The 22,051-nt window shown below is 52.2% G+C and overlaps 6 protein-coding genes across 6 annotated transcripts in view; 2 read left to right on the forward strand and 4 right to left on the reverse strand.

Annotated features, from left to right (window-relative positions):
* Positions 1-295: 295 nt before the first annotated feature.
* PpBr36_07248 (uncharacterized protein) lies at positions 296-5,417 on the forward strand (the record flags this gene model as incomplete). Its single annotated transcript, XM_029894386.1, has 4 exons — positions 296-671; positions 750-1,693; positions 3,198-3,494; positions 3,570-5,417. 4 exons carry the CDS (start codon positions 296-298, stop codon positions 5,415-5,417), a joined length of 3,465 nt encoding a protein of 1,154 aa, XP_029748807.1.
* A 962-nt stretch (positions 5,418-6,379) lies between these two features.
* On the reverse strand, positions 6,380-8,739 carry PpBr36_07249 (uncharacterized protein; the record flags this gene model as incomplete). The annotated part of the gene is made up of 2 exons (XM_029894387.1): positions 6,380-6,975; positions 7,065-8,739. The coding sequence occupies 2 exons, from the start codon at positions 8,737-8,739 to the stop codon at positions 6,380-6,382; spliced, it is 2,271 nt and encodes a 756-aa protein (XP_029748103.1).
* A 2,856-nt stretch (positions 8,740-11,595) lies between these two features.
* PpBr36_07250 (uncharacterized protein) lies at positions 11,596-13,524 on the reverse strand (the record flags this gene model as incomplete). Its single annotated transcript, XM_029894388.1, has 2 exons — positions 11,596-12,760; positions 13,079-13,524. 2 exons carry the CDS (start codon positions 13,522-13,524, stop codon positions 11,596-11,598), a joined length of 1,611 nt encoding a protein of 536 aa, XP_029748709.1.
* Positions 13,525-15,972: 2,448 nt separating this feature from the next.
* Positions 15,973-17,879, reverse strand: PpBr36_07251 (uncharacterized protein; the record flags this gene model as incomplete). Its single annotated transcript, XM_029894389.1, has 2 exons — positions 15,973-17,539; positions 17,623-17,879. The coding sequence occupies 2 exons, from the start codon at positions 17,877-17,879 to the stop codon at positions 15,973-15,975; spliced, it is 1,824 nt and encodes a 607-aa protein (XP_029748313.1).
* A 1,451-nt stretch (positions 17,880-19,330) lies between these two features.
* On the forward strand, positions 19,331-20,998 carry PpBr36_07252 (uncharacterized protein; the record flags this gene model as incomplete). Its single annotated transcript, XM_029894390.1, has 3 exons — positions 19,331-20,065; positions 20,142-20,758; positions 20,830-20,998. 3 exons carry the CDS (start codon positions 19,331-19,333, stop codon positions 20,996-20,998), a joined length of 1,521 nt encoding a protein of 506 aa, XP_029748707.1.
* Positions 20,999-21,628: 630 nt separating this feature from the next.
* PpBr36_07253 (uncharacterized protein) overlaps positions 21,629-22,051 on the reverse strand; it is a gene marked incomplete at both ends in the record, with an annotated part of 1,045 nt that continues 622 nt past the window's right edge. Inside the window, one exon of the mRNA XM_029894391.1 lies at positions 21,629-21,983. Coding sequence (XP_029748708.1) covers positions 21,629-21,983 — 355 coding nt within the window. The remainder of the gene's footprint in view (positions 21,984-22,051) is intronic.

Raw genomic sequence — 22,051 nt, forward strand, 5'->3', positions numbered from 1 at the left:
TCAACAAATGGCCAATTGGAGATCCGGGGCGACATGTGAAGATGAAGGAAGCTAATCAATTGCTACAGCTGCGAAAACGCGACATCGTCGGAGCTCCCATTCTGAGACGGGTGCGGAAAACTGGGGCTGCTCCACAACAGCTTCCACCATTCGCCAGCGCAAAGTTGAAGCTCCGACTCTTGGGAGGGAAAAAGTGTCCCAACGTCGTATCATCAAACCCAACGGCCAACCCTATCTATCTAAAGTTCCCACGTTACTCACCATCTTGAGCTGAACATCGCACTCTCACCAACAAATGAGGCTCCGCAGTTGGGCGTGGAACACGAGCCGTAGTGTTAGAAACTACTCCAAGAACACTCACCCCCAAAATGTCGAGGCTGAGTGTACCAAGCCCCCTGGCGTGTTGGCCGAGAAGGACACGCAGCCAGAGGACACGCAGCCAGAGGGCAAGGAGCTAGATGATGTTTTTCTCAACCTGGCCCGCATGCGCATCCAGCCCCAAGTAGATCCTGCTACGAAAATGGTGCACACTGTGGTCGGTGACTTGCCTGTGTCGCCGCTCATGAATCCAGAGTATCTGGCCACCAAGAGAAAATATGTCGAACCCAAGGCCAAGGTTGACAAGTCAAAGCACGGAAAAATGGAAAAGCAACTCGCCAGAAACCCATATGGTGCGTGAAAAGATCACTTGGACAGCCAGTGACAGGTGAAAGGACCGGCCTAAACTGACCGAAACTCCATCATGATAGCTTGGGCTTTGGCCAGCCCTGTTCGTAATGCGTGCTTCCCCGGAAAAGGAATACTGCTTCCGCGCTTCTTCCTGCAAGACTTTTCTTACATCCCACACCCCGAGACTAAGGCACCGTGGATGGTGCCAGTGTCTCTGATGTCCGAGAGTGACAATGAGGCAGGGGCTCAGGAGACAGCTGATAGCGAGTTTGAGGAAACTGCAGCATTTGAGGAAACCAGCGATGGTAATCCTGCTGACACTGATGAGTTTGATGGTGCCGGGCACCCTTTGTCAGCTGCCAGAAAAGGCAGACCTCGAGGGCTGCCCCGCGCAGCCTCGCCAATCTCGTATGCGCTCTGCCGGCGTGATGCCCTGAAAGTACTTTCTCCGACCAGTGATGCGTCTTCCTTGAAACGCAAAACTCCCAGCAAATTACCGAGACACACAGCTTCCGGCCGCCTGAGGGCAAGGATGGCTGTTATGGCCAATGTCGAAAACCCAGACACCGTAGTATACCGCGCCGACATGGACACTTACGTGCTGGACTTGATGCGCGCGCGGACAATGGAGCAACTGATGCACTATGCCCGTATCTGCGACGCTCCGGTCAAGCCCAAGAACTACCTCTTGCGGTGCGAGGGACACTGGGACCAGATCCATACGCATACCCGCCGCGGATGTGTTCTCTGGATGGGTGATTGTGACGACAATGAGGTCGAGAGACCAGGGGAGTTTGAAACGGTGAGGCTACAAGGCGTCAAGCTCAGCGGGGTCTTACCCGTGCATGACCTGACCGTCCTGCTGGGACCGGAGAACGTCAAGAAACTGCGCCTAGGTTCCAGAATTTTCAGCGAGGGATCCACGTTCTTGCTTGGGGGACAACCTTCGGCTCGGTTGCAAATGAAGCTGTGGAAACTCCAGGGTTACCTGGCTTCATACGAAGTTGAAAACCATCCAAGAGAGGTAATTGTTTCCCGATGACGAGGGGCTGGGCTGAGCTAAGATGTTTGTGTCGCTTCTGTAAGAAAGAAAGAAAGGAAAGAAAATGTATTTATATATCCTTTACGATTTTAAAAGCACTGCAAACATGTGCAAATAGACCTGTAATCCATGTTTCTGTAGCAAAAATACGAAAAAAAAAAAAAAAAAAAAAAAAAAAAAACATACTTATTTCGGCCCCTATGATAAGCCAAGCAAGCCACCTCCTCTCCGCGGGAAGTTGACCCTAAGTGCACTCGCTATAAGTAGACCTGTGGCGTATGCGGGGACAGCCTCCAAGTTTGGGTACGGAGTACAGTAGTTGAAAAGCTTACTCCGAGTCTCGCCAGACATGTGCGTTCTTCGTCTGTCCAATCGTAAATAATTCGGTTGCACCTCAGCCGGTAAGCCTCGCAACGACTTTAACCGCCTCACTTTCAGCCTTGTCAAGTTACACAGCTGATGGTGGTTACGGGGCAAGCTACTGCTAACGGCAGGGTGAGATTTCGTCTAACTGACAGCCGAGTAAGCCCCTGCAAGCAGAACCCAACGACCTTATTGCATAGAAATTGAATGGAAGCATGCCATTGATGAGTTTAATTAAGTATTTTGAGCTCCTTTTTCCAACACGCATGGAACCCATGAATAGCGATTGGGCCCAAATTTCTCTCAGCCTGCGCTGCTTACTCTTCTACTACATGGAAAATGATCGCATATTCCAGTTCTCTATCGAAGGTGCTAGACCGCCACTGTTGCATGGAGCGGAACGCCTAGGCTGCCCTACTGGATGGACCCTGATAGCGCCTGCGTTACTGCTTGCCTGCGTTTTCTTCCACCTTCCCCGCCTTTTGAATCTTGCCGCCGAAATCGACTTTGTGGGGAGCTATGATCGCCAATTAGCGAATCAGACGCAAGGAATCGTTGCTATGGCGGCGGTGATGGCCAATTAGAGAATCACGTAGAACTTTAAGCCGTAGAATCTCGTAGAATCTTTTTTTTTTCTCAGGCGTGCACCGCACCGCCTTATATCTTTTGGCTATCCTGCGCCGGTCCAACGAGCCAGACTCTCAACTTGGTTCTTTTTTTTCTCTGCATCTTCCACCACAGACAAAATTCTCTTCTTGCAAATTTTTGCAAAGCGAACTCTCACGAAGTTCTCAATTCTGATTTTATTTTAGATACCCCGTTTTTGTGAACAGTTCAGGTAAGCCCGCCCTTCCGCCCGCTCCCCCTATCCATCAACGACCCCTCCTCCCTTCTTCAGCCTCGCTTGCCTGATCTGGGGGCTTCCATCCGATTCCACTGCCAAACGAAACCACTACCAACACCACTCCTGTGCTTAAATTTTCTCGGCCTAGCTGTAGAAAATTCTTTTCTTTTCCTATTTCCTACAACCAACATACTGTTCTCACCAAACCATCTCTGTCTCGTCTCGCAACTCTGTAACTTACAATTTGAGATTCAGAGCGTTGACTCACATTACCCTCAGATTTTGACGACCGCGGACGCATATACACACATACTCAAGATGGCTGAGACTTTCGAGTTCCAAGCTGAGATCTCTCAGCTGTTGTCGCTCATCATCAACACCGTCTACTCCAACAAGGAGATCTTCTTGAGGGAACTGGTATCAAACTGCTCAGATGCCCTCGACAAGATCCGGTACGAGGCCTTGTCGGACCCCAGCAAGCTGGATTCCGGCAAGGACCTGCGTATCGACATTATCCCCGACAAGGCAAACAAGACCCTCACCATCAAGGATACCGGTATCGGTATGACCAAAGCTGTGAGTAACCAACCATTCCCCCCACCCCCCACCCTGGTCAGTAGGACCACTTGTACTGACAGACCACTTTGACAGGACTTGGTCAACAACCTTGGTACCATTGCCCGCTCGGGCACCAAGCAGTTCATGGAGGCACTCACCGCTGGTGCCGACATCTCCATGATCGGTCAGTTCGGTGTTGGTTTCTACTCTGCCTACCTGGTGGCCGACAAGGTTACCGTCATCTCAAAGCACAACGACGACGAGCAGTACATCTGGGAGTCGAGCGCCGGTGGCACCTTCAGCATCGCACCCGACACTGAGGGCGAGCCTCTTGGCCGCGGTACCAAGATGATCCTCCACCTCAAGGAGGAGCAGCTCGACTACCTCAACGAGAGCAAGATCAAGGAGGTCATCAAGAAGCACTCCGAGTTCATCTCTTACCCCATCTACCTCCACGTCGAGAAGGAGGTTGAGAAGGAGGTTCCCGATGAGGAGGCTGAGACCAAGGAGGAGGAGGGTGACGACAAGAAGCCCAAGATCGAGGAGGTCGATGACGAGGAGGAGGAGAAGAAGCCCAAGACCAAGAAGATCAAGGAGACCAAGGTCGAGGAGGAGGAGCTGAACAAGCAGAAGCCCATCTGGACCCGGAATCCCCAGGACATCACCCAGGAGGAGTACGCAGCCTTTTACAAGTCGCTCTCCAACGACTGGGAGGACCACCTGGCCGTCAAGCACTTCTCGGTTGAGGGTCAGCTTGAGTTCCGTGCCATCCTGTTCGTCCCCAAGCGTGCCCCCTTCGATCTCTTTGAGACCAAGAAGACCAAGAACAACATCAAGCTCTACGTCCGCCGTGTCTTCATCACCGACGACGCCACCGACCTGGTGCCTGAGTGGCTCAGCTTCGTCAAGGGTGTCGTCGACTCTGAGGACCTTCCTCTCAACCTGTCTCGTGAGACTCTCCAGCAGAACAAGATCATGAAGGTCATCAAGAAGAACATTGTCAAGAAGTCTCTGGAGCTCTTCCAGGAGATTGCCGAGGACAAGGAGCAGTTCGACAAGTTCTACAGCGCCTTCAGCAAGAACCTCAAGCTCGGTATCCACGAGGATTCCGCCAACCGCCAGACCCTTGCCAAACTCCTCCGCTTCAACTCGACCAAGTCTGGCGATGAGCTGACCTCGCTGTCCGACTACATCACCCGCATGCCCGAGGTGCAGAAGAACATCTACTACATCACTGGCGAGTCCCTCAAGGCCGTCCAGAAGTCTCCCTTCCTCGACTCGCTCAAGGAGAAGAACTTTGAGGTTCTGTTCCTTGTTGACCCCATTGATGAGTACGCCATGACTCAGCTCAAGGAGTTCGAGGGCAAGAAGCTGGTAGACATCACCAAGGACTTCGAGCTCGAGGAGACCGAGGAGGAGAAGGCCATCCGCGAGAAGGAGGAGAAGGAGTACGAGGACCTTGCCAAGGCCCTCAAGAACGTCCTCGGCGACAAGGTCGAGAAGGTCGTTGTCTCCCACAAGCTGGTCGGCGCTCCTTGCGCCATCCGCACTGGCCAGTTCGGCTGGTCGGCCAACATGGAGCGTATCATGAAGGCTCAGGCTCTCCGTGACACCTCCATGTCGAGCTACATGTCATCCAAGAAGACATTCGAAATCTCGCCCAAGAGCCCCATCATCAAGTCGCTCAAGTCCAAGGTTGAGAGCGACGGCGAGAACGACAAGACCGTCAAGTCGATTGTCCAGCTCCTCTTCGAGACCTCCCTGCTCGTCTCTGGCTTCACCATTGAGGAGCCTGCCGGCTTCGCCGAGCGCATCCACAAGTTGGTGTCTCTTGGTCTGAACATTGACGAGGAGCCCGACGCGTCTGCTGACGCACCGGCCGCTGACGCCTCGGCACCTGCTGCTGAGACTGGCGACAGCGCCATGGAGGAGGTCGACTAAACGGTTTCGCTCATGTAATAGATGAATGATAGTTTGGGCGCCTTGGCATGACTTCATGGGGTTTTCTTTTCACGGATTTCTGAACACAAAAGCTTTCATATGGAGTTTCGGAATTAGGATTCTGGTCTGGCAACGCAATGACGACTTTTTTTTTTTTTTTACTTATTTCATGATTGAGCATACATGTCTTGTTTTCTTTACCCCCCTTGGCGAATATGCCCAACTATCAATCACGATACAATACTTAGAGAGAGAGACTCACTGAGTGTAATATATCGTTTAATTCCTGATACTGAGAATGAGATGGTCATGTGACAACTTTGCGTCAGCTTGGCGTGCGACTCGTGAGATGTTGCGGGTTAATGATTATTTCAAATGGACGCAATTGCAGACAATATCTGAACCACGTAACGCAGGGTGCCAGGTGGAAATGTCGTCATCCTCCTGTCTTGGTCAGCCACGAACGATTCTGAAACAATAAATGAGATTTCTTTTCGCCAAAAGCAGACGACAGATTCGCAAGTGATGCTCTTGTGTACACTTGATTGGAAATATATCAAAGAATTTGGGTTATTAACGACAACTTTTAGTGAAGTAGTAACTTGGCCCGGGGCCGATTTTTGTACATGGGCGTATGCCCGAAACCCCCTGAAACAATACCAAGAATCGCCCAGGAGCAGAGTATTTAATATTATGTAAAGCAAGTGCGAGACGGCCGTGATTTGAACAAAGCATGCTAATTGATGAGTAAGTAGCCTTTTTTAAAACGTGGTGCAGGGAGCGCCGCAAGCCGGGGAGCGCTACTGTCAGACTGTCAAGTCATTTGTGAGTATCGCCGAGGGGGGAATCTCTGGGCCGGCATAGAGAGGGGCAACGATGGCCAACCTGCCTTTATCTCCGCCAGTACCTTGAAGCTGCCGAGGTTATTGCAGCTTAAAAAAAGAATGAGCTCCTCATAACGATCATAAACCCATCACGTCATCATCCTGAGCAACCTCACCGTCTTCCACTTCTAAAAACTTGACGCCACCCTCGACCTGTATGCCGTCCTTGACCCATTCCGTCTGAGAAACCTTTTCGACTGTCCATCTGCTTCGTGCGCGTTTCAGTAATCCCTCGGTGATTTGCATAGCCCCGAGGAGGCCTTTACTCTTGAACAATTCCTCGTCGCCGTCGTGATCGCCATCCTCGCCCGCAAACGTGACCCAGCGCCACTCAATGCGCGCAATTCGGTGCGAAGTTCGAGACCTCATGCGGTGGGCACTGTCGGCTCCTGTGACAGTGCCAGGCAGCGGGTCAAAGGGAAGACGTGATTCGAGGAGAGCATATAAGAGCACTCCAAGTGACCAGGCATCGATAGCGCGGCCGTCATAGGGTTGTCCCATGATTACTTCGGGCGCGGCATAGTCGTCAGACCCGCATCGCGTCTCGAGTTTCTCATCATCAGCAACACGGCGAGCCAGTCCCAAATCTGTCAGTGTAGAAATTGGGTAGGGGTATGTGGCCCAGTCCATAGAAGGATCTGCCAATTCTGAGGGTGTGAGGTTGACCAGAACGTCTGCAAGGATCGGGTCAGCGTTGCTTCTTGCTGCATAGTTTGTCGACAAGTGCGGACTAATACCAAAAAAAAAAAAAAAAAAAACTTACTCTCCAGCTTAATGTCCCGATGGACGATACGCCTCTCATGCAAGTAACTCACGGCAGAAATGAGCTCCGCAAATATGCGTCGTATCAGGGGCGGGGTGAGCACGTTGCGATGTGCGCTCGCCACATCGAATAAATCTCCTCCTGTGCAATAGCTGAGTACGAGTATGGCACGGGTCGGCTCTATATTCCATGCACGAAGGTGCACCAGGTTGGGGTGATGTATCGATTTCATAATCTCAAGCTCCCGCTTCAGACTCATTTCGATACGATCTTCTGAAGCTCCACCTTTAGGTCCCGATTCGCACACCTTTACGGCGACAAGTGTCTTGCGATCATACTGGCCTCCGGTTCGCGTGGACGCGTTGTTCGAGTCCTCGCTAGTGGATTCATCGTTTGGCCGCGCACTCGTTGCCAGCATGACCCGACTGAAGGTACCTTGCCCAAGTTCTTTGACGGCCCGCCAACGTCGCAGCTTGCCATCAGTACGATTGCGTGCTTCAAAGTACTCATATCGAGGCTTTTGATCGGAACCGTCCTCCTCGTCGCTGATCTTAGCAGGAACACCGCCCACCAAATTCTCCCCTGCGCTCAGGGAAGATTCGCTAGGCGGTGGGGTAGGGGGCTTCTCCACTGGTGTTATCCCACGGGCAGCCGATAGATGTGGCTCACGACGCATGCGCTGCTGCGCCTCTGTGCTTTTTTCCGTCTTGTCCCGAGATCCTGACACTGTCGACATCCGCTTGGGCAGTAACATTGGGTCCGGCTTATACTCGCTCACACTCCTGTTTCGAGTATGCGGTAGGGTCCTCTCTGGCTGATTGCTGGTGCTGGTGCTAGAGCTCGTCTCCAACCCCAAGCCCATGTAAGCTTTCCTCTGCGGCTGAGATGTCATGGCCGCTGCTATCGACTCGCCGTTGGTAGAAACAAGAACCGACTCTACGCCAGGCGTTGCGGCAGGCGTGTCTCGAGAGGGCGGGCGCGCCAACCTCCTCCAAGGGCCTGGCGAGTCACCGGATAGAAGTGGTGATGGAAGTGGGGTGACGTCGCCCATAGCAGATATGATCGGGCTTGGGTATGTTGAGCTGGCGGCCGAAGCAGTGCCAAAACCTGGGCCCAAGCTGTTCTTGAAGCTCGGGGTGCGTGCAATGGGTCGCAGAGACGAGGCAGACGTTTTGTGATGCAGACCAAACGCGGGGGACTTGGCTGGCGTGATCGGGGAGAGGTTGTTGTTGCTATCCCTGCGATGGGCGGGACGTCCCTCAGGAGCCTCCTGGGGACTTGTGGTTTTCGAACTGGAGGCAAGGGGGCTTCGCTGGTATCGGAGCGCTTCGTCAGAGTGACGGTGCGAGCTGGGAGTTTCCGAAGGTGAAGGAGCGATTGTTCTCGTTCGAAACTCGACGTGGCTGTGGTGGCTCCCCAGGCGGGCAGATTTAGTTGGGGTATCGATTGGGCTCATCGAGTTGACGGCGCATGTTGTGTCTAAAGTAGGGAAAGAGAAATTGATGGTTGCGTTTGAGGCGGCATTTTGCTTATTCAAGAGACCGGCGGCGGCAGCTTGTAACAGCCGGTGATCTGCTGCGTGGGGTCCTGCCTGGTCATCTTGCTGGCATGGGTTGGCTGAATTCGACGGTGGGTTACTCGTAGGGATGGGCTCTTTCGGGATCCCGTCCGTCATGATTGTGTGAGAGGGGGACCTTTGAAGCTTCCCGAGACGGTCGAAAGTTGAGATGAGTGGAACCTATGGCCTGAGTCGTGACCTTGACCCGTTACTCTGGCTGTACGTGGTCTCGAAAGCGTTAAGTTGACCAGATGGACAAGGATGTGAACTGAGATAGGTTTAGGTACTCTGGCCAAGAGGATCGATCAGGTACGGTACGGTACGGTACGGCTTCAAGAGTGCAGTTGGGTCGGTGGCGACAGGGCCCGGCGAGTTGGATACAAAGATGGAAGACTTGCTGGCTTAGGTAGGCAGGTAGATAGGTAGGTAGGCAGGTAGTCGGCTGACAGTTCCGGAGGGCTGGACTGGGGGTTGGGGGGGGCGGCCGCAAATTTGGGGGTCAAGGAGGGTTCGTTGGTCTGTTTAACTGTCAATTGACTGACTGATTGACTGCCCTTGGCTGATTTCTCTCGAAGCGAAAAACGATGATTGCGGTAGCAATAGGGAGGAAGGGGGGAGGTATGGGGGAGGGACAGAGCGGATGTCAGCGATTCGAATCGGAAGTTAGCCTGCAAGGTCGTGGGAAGGTGGTGCTGTGCTGAGAAAGCTTGGTTGGTTGATTTGTTTTCTTCAGGCCTTGCAGATCGCTAAGACACCATTCCAGGTTCCAAGAAACGCCTGCCTGGCCCTCGAGCGTCGCACAAGAGAACCCTAAGACTTGAGTCGTGATCAATCCATGCAGGTTACGTACGCTGTCGTAAATGTTGAGTGATATTAGACTCTGATATGATGCGACGACGAAAAGAAAGGACGAATTTTTGGTATCGGCTGTAGTAGCGACTTTTGGTTGACCAAAATCAATCGCCCGATGTAAACGACCGGCCGATGCGGGATCTAAGAAGTGGATGTAGCTAATAATAATGAGACTGAATTACTACGGTAGGCAGGCAGTCAGGTGGCTGAAAGGGATGCTGCGGCGTGCATTGCATATCCAAAACCCACAAGGGATCAAAGAAATGCATTGCAGAAATGCACACAACACATTCTCAAAGAGGGAGAGGGAGAGAGAAAGGGACGTACGTAGCCTTGCCTCACTTGCTTTACTTTTTGGACTTTTTGATTCTTCGTCTTGTTTTTGGCCGGGCTTGGCCTCTGGTATTCTTTTGTTTCTGCACTGATAGCCGCCACCCCGCCACTGCGCAAAGCAGTCTGGATTTTTCGAATGCTTATTATTATATATATATATTTTTCAAATCCCTCTCCCGTTAGCCTTGCGACCTGTGTTAGCCGTGACCCCCAGTAGGTACCTTTAGTTGGTCTTTGATGCGCGCGTGCGGTGGCACTTTTTAGCTGATGTCAGAGAAAGTCAGTCATGTCGTCTTGAGAAAGGTTTAACGCTTGCGCCAGTGAGTGCTGGCAGTTTAGTGCTGAACGAGAATATAAGCCCGAAGTAGCGGCGATTTGGCGCGCAATACTAAGCTCAGGCTGGGTAAGGGGGCACAGGATGTGGCAGGGAACGGGCAGGTGGGGTCTAGCGTGAGTAATAAAGCCCAACAACCTTTTATTAGGTGCACCGTAACGCTACAATGTAACGTACCTGTAATTAGGGTTGGTTACCGCAGGTGGTGGAAAGGGTTGACTCCATTGGCTGTTGGATTAATATATATAGTAAGAGGTCAAAGAAAGATTGGCGGCGGATTTACTACACTAAGTTTTGCAGTCCTTACCTTGGTGTAGACGGATAAACAATCTAAGAGAAAGAGAAAAAAAAAAAAAAAAAAAAGAAGTCCAAGACGTCGAAGTTAGAAGCACTGAGATTTTGGGCATTGGTTAACAATCCGGCTCCCTGACCGGGTTCTAGCTTCCAGTTGAGGTCAGCTGAGGCCAGGAATAATACAATAGACAAGGGCGCGCGCGCCTTTCAATTGCATCAAAGGGGGAGAACAAAAAAATGTACCGCTGTAATTTGCGCTGGGTGGGGTTTTAAATCTCCATCCTTTTGCTTATCCAAACAGAAAAAAAAAAAAAAAAAGAGTGTGAATGACCGATTTCGGTTGCGCATCGTTGAACTAATTTGCGCTGACATTTCCGCTTTCACTCTTTTTGGTTTTAGCCCCCCTGATGTCGTCAGGATAGTATTCCTCTGCTGCAGGCACCTACCTGGTACGAGAACGAGAGGCAGAAAAAAAAGTTTGTACTTGAAGACGCGGCCCGATGGCGTCCTTTGACGGAACCGAGAGAGCCGCCAGAATCGCTCCTACGGCTGCACCTCTCTAGGCTAGTCTGAGGAACTAAGGCATCAGACATTGCATGAAATCGGAAAACGCGCGCATTAGCCTTGAAATTCCAATTGAGGAAGACAAAAGTTCTTACGATGCGGCTCTGTTGTGTTCATAATTGAAAATCTGTCAGAATCATATTTGCTACAAATCCTCGGCACAGCTCCTTTTTTTCTTCTTTTTTTTCCCCTTCCTGTCCAAGTCTAAAGCCTTATTAGCAAAACCTCGTTCTATCCAATCCTTTGGGCGTTACCCGTTCGTTACGTTAGACATACGGAAGCGTACGATATTTGCACGGGCGCACAGGCTTGGTTGGATATCCCATCCATTATTTTCCATGCCCTTCGGTCATCGCACCTTGTGCACGTTCATGCGCTATACTCAAAGATAGGTATTTACTTCGATGCCTGATTCACGTATGGTATCTTCATTCATGCCTACAAGCTTCTTGCACCGCGACAAGTCAGTTCCAATTGCGTATGTTAGGTTCGTATATTTTGGGTATCATGATTGAGTTTCTTGAATGGGTTTTGGTCAGGCAGGTCAGGCAACCCCTGGAAACAAAACCTCACGGACCGCACGCCGAGGACCCAGGTCATTGCGCGGATGCCAACCCAAGTGCTTCATCACTGCTCGCGAAGGATTTCTTCCTTGGTCCCATGGTCAGCATCTCGGGCGCCTCCTTCATCCGTCCGACTTTCCATGGCATCTTGCCGACCCGGTAGTCCTTCTCCTCGGCAAAGTCGAGCACGATGCTCCGCTTCACGATGGACGCAACCATTGTGTCGGTCATCGCGGCGTCGCCCCCAATCTTGGGCGTCAGCCAGTCGACGAACCTCCACGCCTTGTTGGACCACGACGACGTCCGCGTGTAGCCGGCCGAAAAGTCCTTGACAAACTTGGCCATGGGCTGCCGGGCTTTTTGGTACGGCGCCAGGACCTCGTTCGTGAGCTGCTCCCCAGAGGGCTGGCTCGTCGATAGCAGCAGCCGCCGGAGCCGATTCGTCAGGTCCACCATGCCCTGCACACCTGTGGCCAGGCTGAAGGCGGCGTTAGGTGTCATCTTGGCCGCCGCGTCCGAAACCAGCACCAGCCTGCCCCGGTGCCACTCGTCCGCGAAGCCCTCTTCAAAGTCTAGCCGCGTCGCCCTGGTCCGCGCGGCCCAGACGTCGCGGAACCGCAACTCACCGCCCGCCACCACGGGCCGCTCGGCCACCTCGGCCGCCAGCGCTGCCAGGTCCTCCTCGCGCGATGACGTCCTGTCTCCGCGCGGCCGATGGCTTATAGGGTCCTTTTTTGGTAGTCGCTTGAACACAAAGAAGTAGGCGTCATCATCCCCGGCCATGCAGAGTATCGCCAGGCCCCAGTCGTGCATCTCGTGGACTGTCTGTGGAGCCATCCCCTCGGGTCGGGAGCAGTGGCCGGCCATGCCTGTGAAGACGGCACTCATGACATCGTCTTCGTCGTCGTTTACGGCTTTTGCCTTTTTGCCCTGCCGTGGTACGGGTAACCCACCCTGGGGGAATGTCGCCGGGTCGCGCATCGCCCTCCGCACGCCGCTGCGAACACCATCGCATCCGATGATGAGAGAGCCGTGGATGACCGTGCCGTCGGTGCAGGTTATGCGGGCCTCGGAAGGAGTCGACACTATCGACGAGACGCACTTGCCATGCTGTACGCGCGTCTCTTGCTCTGGGAGGCGGCGGAAGAGGAAATCCATGAGAACCTGACGATCAAAGAGCATCCAGGGATAGCCATGGCTATAATGCCGATAAAATGTGGGTTAGTAAGCTACCAACACAGATATGGGAAGAAGGGTGAGTCAAAGGAAAAGCCGTAGGATAACAGAGCAGGAGACTGCTTGGCGACTGTTCATTTGATCTAGGGATCGATCGCTTGGACAGAGCCCAGGACAAGCCTTGTGTGTCTGTGTCGCATCGGCTGCCTCCTACTGGAGACAAAGAAGAGAGTGTGTGCCTGGCACCAGAACCTCCCAGCTCTTACTTGGAACCGATACAGGTGTTTTCGATGGTCACATCTTTGATTCCGTCCTTTTTTCGGCATCAGAAGAGACTTACTTGGTACCCAACCTCTCAATCATGTTGGACGTGCCCACAACAGTTCCGTCCTTGGTAAAGTTGATCTTGCCCACGAGCGGTATGTAAAGCTTCTCGGCTTCCTCCAGGAGACCGAGCTGGTCGAGCACGCGCGCCGCCTGCGGCCACAGCGCAAGGGCAGTTCCCGGCTGCACCAGGCCGCCGTCTTCCCTACGCTCCAGCAGCGTCCAGTCGATCCCAGCGCGGGACAGCATGTGTGCCATCAGGAGGCCGCCCGGTCCTCCACCCACGATGATGACCCGGAAGGACTGGTGGCTTCCTTGGTCGGTGGTGGCACGAGAGAGGTCCTCGGCTATCTTGGTTGCCGATACGGCCGGGAGTTGACCCTCTCCGTTCATGGTCTGGGGATTTTCTTGGTGCTTCATGTCAGCCGCCACCGGAGATGGTTTTGGTTCCTGCTGAGACATGGCTCTTGGGCGTTGTTTGGGTACAGCTGTTCTGAGGAATCTCTCTGCTTGAATGATTGGGGTCGCAAGCCATGCAAAGTTGAGCGGAATCTGAGAGTTGGTTGGGAAGAGGTGGTGTCAGGGCAGTGCAGTGGAAAGCGAGAGACATGAAGGCAGAAAGAAATAGACGATAAAATATGTTCAATGAATTGAAAACAGCATGGGAACCCTGCCTCCCGTCTGTGAGGAATGAAGGTGATAGTGATGATGCGGGAGTGAGTTGTCCACCAACATTAAGTGGTAATGGTTTCTTCCCGAAAAGCTGAGCCGACAAGCCATGCCCTTTTTACCAACCTATTTACCCTGACTTGGGTACTTATCAGTCTAGGATGTGACAATTTTGCCCACAAAATCTAGGCACATACAGTAACTTGCCCCATTCCCTCCAGGCCTACCGGTAGTCCTCCGCTTGGGGTTTCCTCTTGGCGGTTTCTTGGATTCCGGATCCGGCCCTGATTACTACTTGATGCCTTGCTGAATGTAAACTAATGCAGATTCATCAACCTGCATGATAATTTGGGATAGTTGTGTGGTCATTTGGTTGGAAAGTGGGTTGTTTCTTCTTTTCCTTCTTCTTCTTATTGTCTTTCTCCTCCCTTGCTCCCTGTTGTGACCCTTGTTTTCGTTGGTCGAGGGCAGTTAATTCCGCGCCAACGAATATTAAGGGAATTTGAATGATGATGAAAAGAGGAAAGACCAACCAGGGGGGTTGCAGAATCTCACAACTACCCTTACCTTACCCTCTGACGTGGGGTACGCATTTTGTTTGTTGTTCGTAAAACTGCAGCGGGAAGGTAGCTACAGTTCACTTCCGGAATATTACCCAGGTGTGCAATATTGAACTGTTGGCTACCAGGTATGGTTTCTATCCTCCCCGTCCAATCGAAAGCCAGGTACGTGTAAGCTCCAAGATTACCTGGTAGTCCAGACCACTCTACTCGGTACTATCCCTGGGTTAGTAGGTAAGGCTCGGCAAGATGGAAAGGCTGCTGGACGCATCGGGTAAACGAACGCCCCTTAGTACCTTCCTCCTTGTCTTTTTTTTTTTTTTTCTTCTTCTTTTTTTCCTGGTTACTAAGTGTCCATCGCCCAAGTCGGATGATTAAGAACATGTCATGTTGTAAAGAGTATTTTGCTCTAATAACACCTCCCGAACCAATCTTGGTAACAAGGAACAATCCAATACCAACCCACGAATAAGGCCCCTGGAAATTGGGTCCCACCGAATGCACGGCAGGTGGCCGCTATGTGCCTCCTTGGTTGCACAACAATGTCGTGTTTCTCTTTAAAATCATCCAATGGATGCATCCCCAAACTTGAAATCGTACTTTCCAAATTGGTCTGTGTCCCAAAGCTCTATCCTAAGCGACCCCGGCTGCATGGAGAAAGTCGGGCAAAATCCAGGATAATCAGTCATTCTCTTTTCTTTTTGATTTTCGTCAGCAACGGGCCGCTTTTTCGATGGGGAACAAAACTGAACCAAACATGATTGATTGGCGGCCGAGCTTTGGAACCAAAACCAAAGAGGCCTAGCTGGCGGTATAACGCTGGGGTTTTATTGCTATTGTTGCTCTATTTGACATGCTGCTATACGGAGTACGTCTTGGGAGGTTCTTTATAGGTCCTGTTCTCGCACAAGAAAAAAAATACCTCCCCAAAGAGGCAAACCATGCGGCAATGTGGCATAAATTCCCACATAATCAAACTACAGTAGATATTACCGTACATGGACCTCGCGTCACGGCGTCACCCCCGACCCTTCCAAATGCGGGGAACCGTCTTTGGCTTATAAAGACAACGACTTTAATCCGTGAATGCTATTCTTTAATTTGAGCCAGTTAGGAGCGACTGGAGCGGTAGCAGCCGAATCGCTAGCAAGCTCACTGGACGAACCGATTCTCCTGTTTGGTCGGTGTATACCTGTAAGCAATTGCGGCAGTTTGACCATAGACCAATCATGTCGACAGAATTTCACTCGGAACACACGCGGAACTGAGCCACATGGTGCCCTTGAGAAACTCAATCCACTGTGCGCTGTCCCGGCCTTGACCATGGGGACATGCAATGAGTCAGGGGCCTGACAGTTCTCGGTGAGTTGTTGAGAACTCGCTCGCTTGAGCTCAGCGGGTATCGGTGGGTCTCTCTACCGCTTTGTCAGTGAATAAACCACTCGAAGTCAACGCAACTCTTGTTTACCCTCTTCAAAGGACCCGGCCATCCCGCAGAGGGGAGAAAAAGAGGCCCGAATCGACTTGTGCTTTGTATTTGCCCATTCAGAGATGCTTGAACTCCTATGTCGCCTGGCACTGATACTGGTGCTTGTCGTACATTTCTCGGCAGCCCATGGGTGCACAATTGGATCGAGCCACTCACAGGATGGGGAAGCTAGAACCTCGAGCCTTTACGCTGTCATAGCTTGTCTAGAGATTCCAACTTCACCATTGAATATGGCATTATTTCGCGGTCCGCCTGAAAGTGTAGCCCCCGCGACAGGCCCAGCTGTTGTGACTGCTGTAGCAGCCTCCTCAATCTACGGTCGCGCATTTCAGTGGCGTCATGATATCGGCCCGTGGATGTGTAAAGGCGCTCGAGGTTTGCCAGCATACGTTCACAGCAGCTTTCGTTCTGATACCCCGTAGCACCCTCGACCTGTGCAGCGGCGGCAAGAAATGCCTGCTCCGCTCGAATCCAGTCTTTCTTGGCGACCAGTATATGTCCGAGGGCTGCATGTTGCGAGGCAACGGCCCAAGGGCCGAGGCATGCAAATTCGGCGAATGAGGTTTCGAACAGGATCTTCTCGGCGCGTGCATATTCGCCCTTCTCACAAGCGACAAGAGATGAGGTTATGCGCATCCGCAGGAGCAAGCCCTGCAACGGAGGTGTACCACTCGCATGCGCTGGCATAAGCGCCAACGTCTGACGTAGACTCACCTCCTGGGCCTCCAGATTCCGACGGCGAGAGGGAGATGACACGGTGTCAAAGTGGTCCCGGTAAGCTTCGAGCACGCCAAAGTTTGTCGCGGATGGGCAGCATCTGTCGAACTCTGCGACAATGAGCATGAAGGCGCGGTCAAGAACTTCTTCGTCAGTCCCCACATCCATGTCGCGAAACTGCTGCCATATGATGTTCATGACATGAGTTGGGCCCAGGATTCGCAAGGTCTGCTCGCCAATGTACTCAACCAGGACGGCCCAGAGTTGGCGATTTTGGAGCAGCTCGAGCTTGCGTGACAGCCGCAGCATACGACTGATGAGAAGTGGCGCCTCCTCTCGCACGATTTCTTGTAGAGACTCAAAGGCCGGATTTAATGTACCAAAAACCTTGACGTCCTGCTTCGTAGCCATGCCCGAGGCCACAACCTCAAGTCTGGTCCAGGTGTCAAGCAAAAGCGAATCGGCGGTGCCTCCCTTCCGGCTCTGGATGCGCCCAAAGGCATCATAGAACCATGTACCAGCTGCGAATGAGCCGCCAATATATGATCTCACTGCGTGGAGAAGCCTCTCTGCATCTATGACTGGACCTGGGAGGCCGAGAGTGGGCCTTGGCGAACTCGGTTCGGTGGTTGTAACGCATTGCCATGAACTGCTCACTGGCTCCGGCGAAGGTGTGCGTACGTGGACGACAGTAGCCGAAGTTCGACGTCCCCTGGAGAGCCGGCGGGTACCAGTGCTGCCGGCACTGCAACGGGACTCTGGCGAACCGCCTTCGGGTGACCTGGAGACCGATGATTTGTATGTGGTAGCCGTTTCGTCAGATGGCAGATCGCCTTCCTTGAAGCGATCTAGAACGATTTTGTTGCGTTGCAGGTAGCGTTTCATGCGACGCTGGTCGACCTTGTGGCCGCGTACGACAAACTCTGTCTCCTTGTTATCACTCTGGCGTTCTTTCTGCGCTTGAAGCATCACGAGGACCTCTTTTGCCTTGAACTTTTTGTCCAGACCCCAGTTCTTGATGCGGGTCTTGTACATCCTCGCCCTGGACAGCGCAGGTATGTTAATAAATCGACCAGAAATGACATGGTTAGATGGAGCGGGATGGGAGAGGGGCTATTTCCGTACGTGGCAGAAAAATTATGCTCCCGCTCCATTATTTCCATTGTATCCTTCAAAGTCTTATTCTCCTCCCTGTACAACCTGGTGATTATAGGCCGCAGCTCAGCCCACCGATCCTGGGCAGGCCAAGGCTGAGGCGTGGCCAGTGCATTCAGCTGTGAAGTGCCGTTTTCGATCCTCTCATCAGCATGCATTGGCGCATGCGATGCACGTGCGGACGGCATCCCAGCCTTGGCCATGGCTGCGACGGTGGGCATCGTCATGTCTGCGAGTGATTGATAAACTGCCGGCCGTCAGTGGTTTACTTGCAGACCAATTGGGATCTTCAATCCTTGGCCACCAACAACACTAGCTTCAAGGTATGTAATGATGCTGCTTTCATATTTGATTGTGCCTTGGGCCAGAAATTGTGCAGCAGATAAATGGTCTGCAGCCAAAGTATTAAAGGGGGCCGACCGATGGATTAACCAACGATTGGTGGGTTGGGTTGGGCGATGCCCTTTACAGTGAAGTGACAAGGAGCGCGCAGAAGAAGATTGCGGAATGGAGAGGAAGAAGTAAAAAGTCCGGGTTGTGACGAAGAGGCAAACTGAGACTAGGCTGGGCCTAGGTAGAGAGGGCGGTGCGTCGGATCGGGGGTATGATTTGTTCGCTTTTTTTTTTCTTTTTTTTTTTTCCTTTTTTCTTTTTTGCCGCACGTCAATCCATTACAGTTCGGTTCAGGTCAGGACAAGTCAGGTCACGTCTCTAGGTCAAGTCCCGTCGGCATGGTTCTGTTGAGCTTGGAAAAAGGAGGGAGAACACAACCCCCCCTTTCATCCTAGCGCAGCCGGTGAACCAGACCAGCCGAGACTAGGCTAGGTTTAAAGGCACACATATAAACACACCTAGCACACCTTTGTAATTGGGTGACCGAGGACCGATTTCGAGATTGATTGGACCTTCACCAAGAAATCATTTCTAGGGTCCCGAGTCAAAGTGGGACTTGATTAGACTCATTCCCCATGTACGAAACCGGCCGCATTTCCTCATACGGGCATCACGTGCGCCCAAACTAGTTTGAACTCCACTTGCAGCCGAATTGATTTGAGTCCCTCAATCTTGAATACCTACGCCTAATACCTGCCAGCTGTTATTTTCAAGTAAGGATTCCCCAGGTGGGCTCCCCACATGGCTTGTATGCCGTACTCACGTCTTACTTTTCTCAGGTGGGAGGGTGAAAAGGTGGCATGGGGGTAATGCGTTCCCAAACGCGACGGCTTAGCGTCGGCTATGCTATCGACACTAGTGCTTTCAGATCTGGCAGCAGAGGCGGGATCGGGCAGTCAGTCCTGTCCATCATCCGTTGGCGAGGTTAAGCTCAATTTAGAGGCCGCCCCGCTTGCTTAGTCTATTCTGACAGAGAGGGAGGGGTGAGTGTGTGGTGGTACCAGAGCTAGATCCATTCCCAATCACCACTTGAGTTAACGCGCCACTTTTCCCACCCCGCCCCTAAAGCGCGTCAACTCGCGTGTTTTTTGGACAAAACGCGTAGAGTAGTAAATTCAATTTGGGCTTTCGGTGCTACCTCTTCTGGGTAGATCACCAACGTTGATGAAATTCTTTGTTGCATAGCTGGAACAAAAACTGAAAAAAAGGCCATAACCAAGGCCTAACATTTAATATCATACATATTGACTTTTTTTCAAACTTCTGCTGGCCCATAACAATCGTCATGCTCAGGCAAGACTTTAATCGACAAGACGCCAAACGGCGCAATGTCACCGACCACCGCAAGAAGCAGTTCGCCGACCCGGCCTACAAGGCGACCGAATACCCTCACCGCATGAACTTTTACACCATCCCACCCACGGCCGACATAACGCTGGAGCAATTCGAGCAGTGGGCCATCGACCGACTTCGCATCCTCGCCGAGCTCGAGGCCTGCAGCTTCCGCAACAAGACGCCGCAGGAGACGGCGCTGCACATGAAGCCCCTGCTGGACAAGTACCTCCCGCTCGAGGCCAACAGCTCGGCCTCCACGCAACTGCACGCGCAAAGGCAAAAGGACCACTATGGACACTTCATCCTGAGACTGGCTTTCTGCTCCACAGAGGACTTGAGGAGGAGGTTCGTCAGGGTCGAGACCATGCTTTTTCGGATGCGGCTAGCCGCAGACGACAGCAAAGAGCGTGCGGCCTTCATTGCTTCTCTGGACGGCCTGGACTGGGAGCCCGTTCCGGAGGATGAGAGGAGAAGTCTGTCGGCAGAGCTTGCCGCAGTTGCAGGATGGAAGAAGGAGTCTGCCGGTGACGACGAGACGTGGTGCAAAGTCGACTGGGAGAGGGTACCGGACCTCGTAGAAGGCAGAAGGGTATTGCTGAAGGGCGGCAAGGCTTACGTCCCTGCAAAGGAGCAGACAAGCATGGTAGTCACTGAGTTTACTTCGCGGTTGGAAAAGGCACTCGAGGTACGTCTCTATGGGCTATAAGGTCTTTGAAAACACCTTTTTGATTGTCTTGAAGACTAACATTTTTTACCTATAGCTCACTGCCCGCGCCCTTCCCCGACTCGACGAAGACGACCGCCTAACTCCGATCCTGAACCACCTTTCCAAGAACTTCATCACTCCAGACGCATCATACGGCAGTGGCGGCGACGACCAGGCCGCGCCAGGGTCTGAACTGACAGCTGCGAACGTAGACAAACTCTCCGCAGAGCATTTCCCGCTTTGCATGCAACACCTGCACCGCTCGCTGCGTCGTGACTCTCACCTCAAGCACTTTGGCCGTCTACAGTACTCTCTATTCCTAAAGGGCATCGGCCTTTCTCTTGAGGAGTGCTTGGTGTTCTGGCGCTCTGCCTTCAACAAGATCACGGATGATACCTTCAACAAGGAATATAGGTATAACGTCAGGCACGTCTACGGTGACGTGGGTGGCGACGCCAACAGGAGAGGCCGCGGTTACAGTCCGTTCAGCTGCCAGAAGATCTTGATAGAACACCCGCCTGGTCCTGGTGAGGCGCACGGGTGTCCGTACCGCCACTTTAACTTGGAGAACCTGACGGCGCTGCTGCAACAGGTTGGCATCAACGACCGTTCGGTTCTGAACGGTGTAAGGGAAGACAAAGAGAAGCAAAAGTTCCATATGGCGTGCAACAGGTATGTTTATTTACTCTTGTCTGTCTCATTTCTCGTCTTTAGTTCCTGCGAATGCTAACTTCTGTTCAAAGAGTCTTTGAGTATGTTCACAAGAACGAGATCAGACGCGCCAAGGATGAGGGCATCATGACAGTGGCGCAGCTCGAAACCATAGTGCATCCCAACGAATACTTTAAGCGCAGCTATCTGCTCAAACATCTTGATAGTAACAGGGATGGTGATGTAAAGATGGATGGCTGAAAAGGCTACAAATCGGGAAATTGTATTCGCGGCAAACACGGATTGGGTAGGTGACAATTTGGTTTGATGTCAGGCGCTTGGTGTTAAAGGCGTTCGCGTCGGGTAATTTATGTTTGGAGGAAAATACCCGTCGCCATTTAGCGAGTTGGACAGGGAGTCCTTCTGTATTACTTTAAGACGAGGAGGCATACATGAACATGAAATTATCTTAATAAGAATATAATGTTTGAAACCCTGCTGATCTAGGCTGCAGCCGAAGGCTTGTGTAGTGGGTGAGGCAGTCGTATCGTGTGCAATTTCCAAGAATAAAACAACGGAGCACCTCCAGTTTAGGTGTAGGCCAGGGAACTTTGGCCGATGTTGCTCGAAGTACAATAGGCAAATAGTCGGTAGGGACGCAGCGCACATTAGACGATATGCGCCATAAGGCTAGACCATGATACTGATGGTTACAGTTGAACGGCGGATTAGCGCCCTCCGCTGCACAATCGAATGAAAGACGATAAATATAGCGACACGAGGGTAATCCTATTTACCCTTATCGCGTGGGGAGTGTCGCTTCTTATGCTTTTGTCTAGCCGAAAAGAGTCTACCGCAAAAGTACACCATCTGATCTCCATCCCTCTTTGTCTACTGTGCTGGCGATTGGTAGACAAACTCGTCGAGCTCCTTGAAAGTCTTCTCCAGGTCATCGTTGACAAGGACCTTGTCAAACTTCTCCGTCTTGGACCAGGCGAGCTCCTCCTTGGCGCGGCTCAGGCGCTGGTTGACGCTGTCCTCGCTCTCGGTTCCGCGACCCCGCAGGCGCTTCTCGAGCTCCTCCTCCGACGGCGGGGCAATGAAGACGTAGCGGGCTGATATGCTAGACTTCTTGACCTGCTTGACACCCTCCATCTCAATGTCGAGCACCACGACCTTGCCCTTGGCAGTCTGTTCCTCGATGGTGGCCTTGCTGGTACCGTAGTTGTTGCTGCCAAACTGGGCGCTGTTGTAGCAGAAATTAAGAGGAGTATGGGTTAGCAATGCTTTTTTTTTTTTTTTTTTTTTTTTTTT

Source organism: Pyricularia pennisetigena, chromosome 1 (genome assembly GCF_004337985.1).
Source record: "Pyricularia pennisetigena strain Br36 chromosome 1, whole genome shotgun sequence".
In the NCBI taxonomy this organism is placed as follows: domain Eukaryota; kingdom Fungi; phylum Ascomycota; class Sordariomycetes; order Magnaporthales; family Pyriculariaceae; genus Pyricularia; species Pyricularia pennisetigena.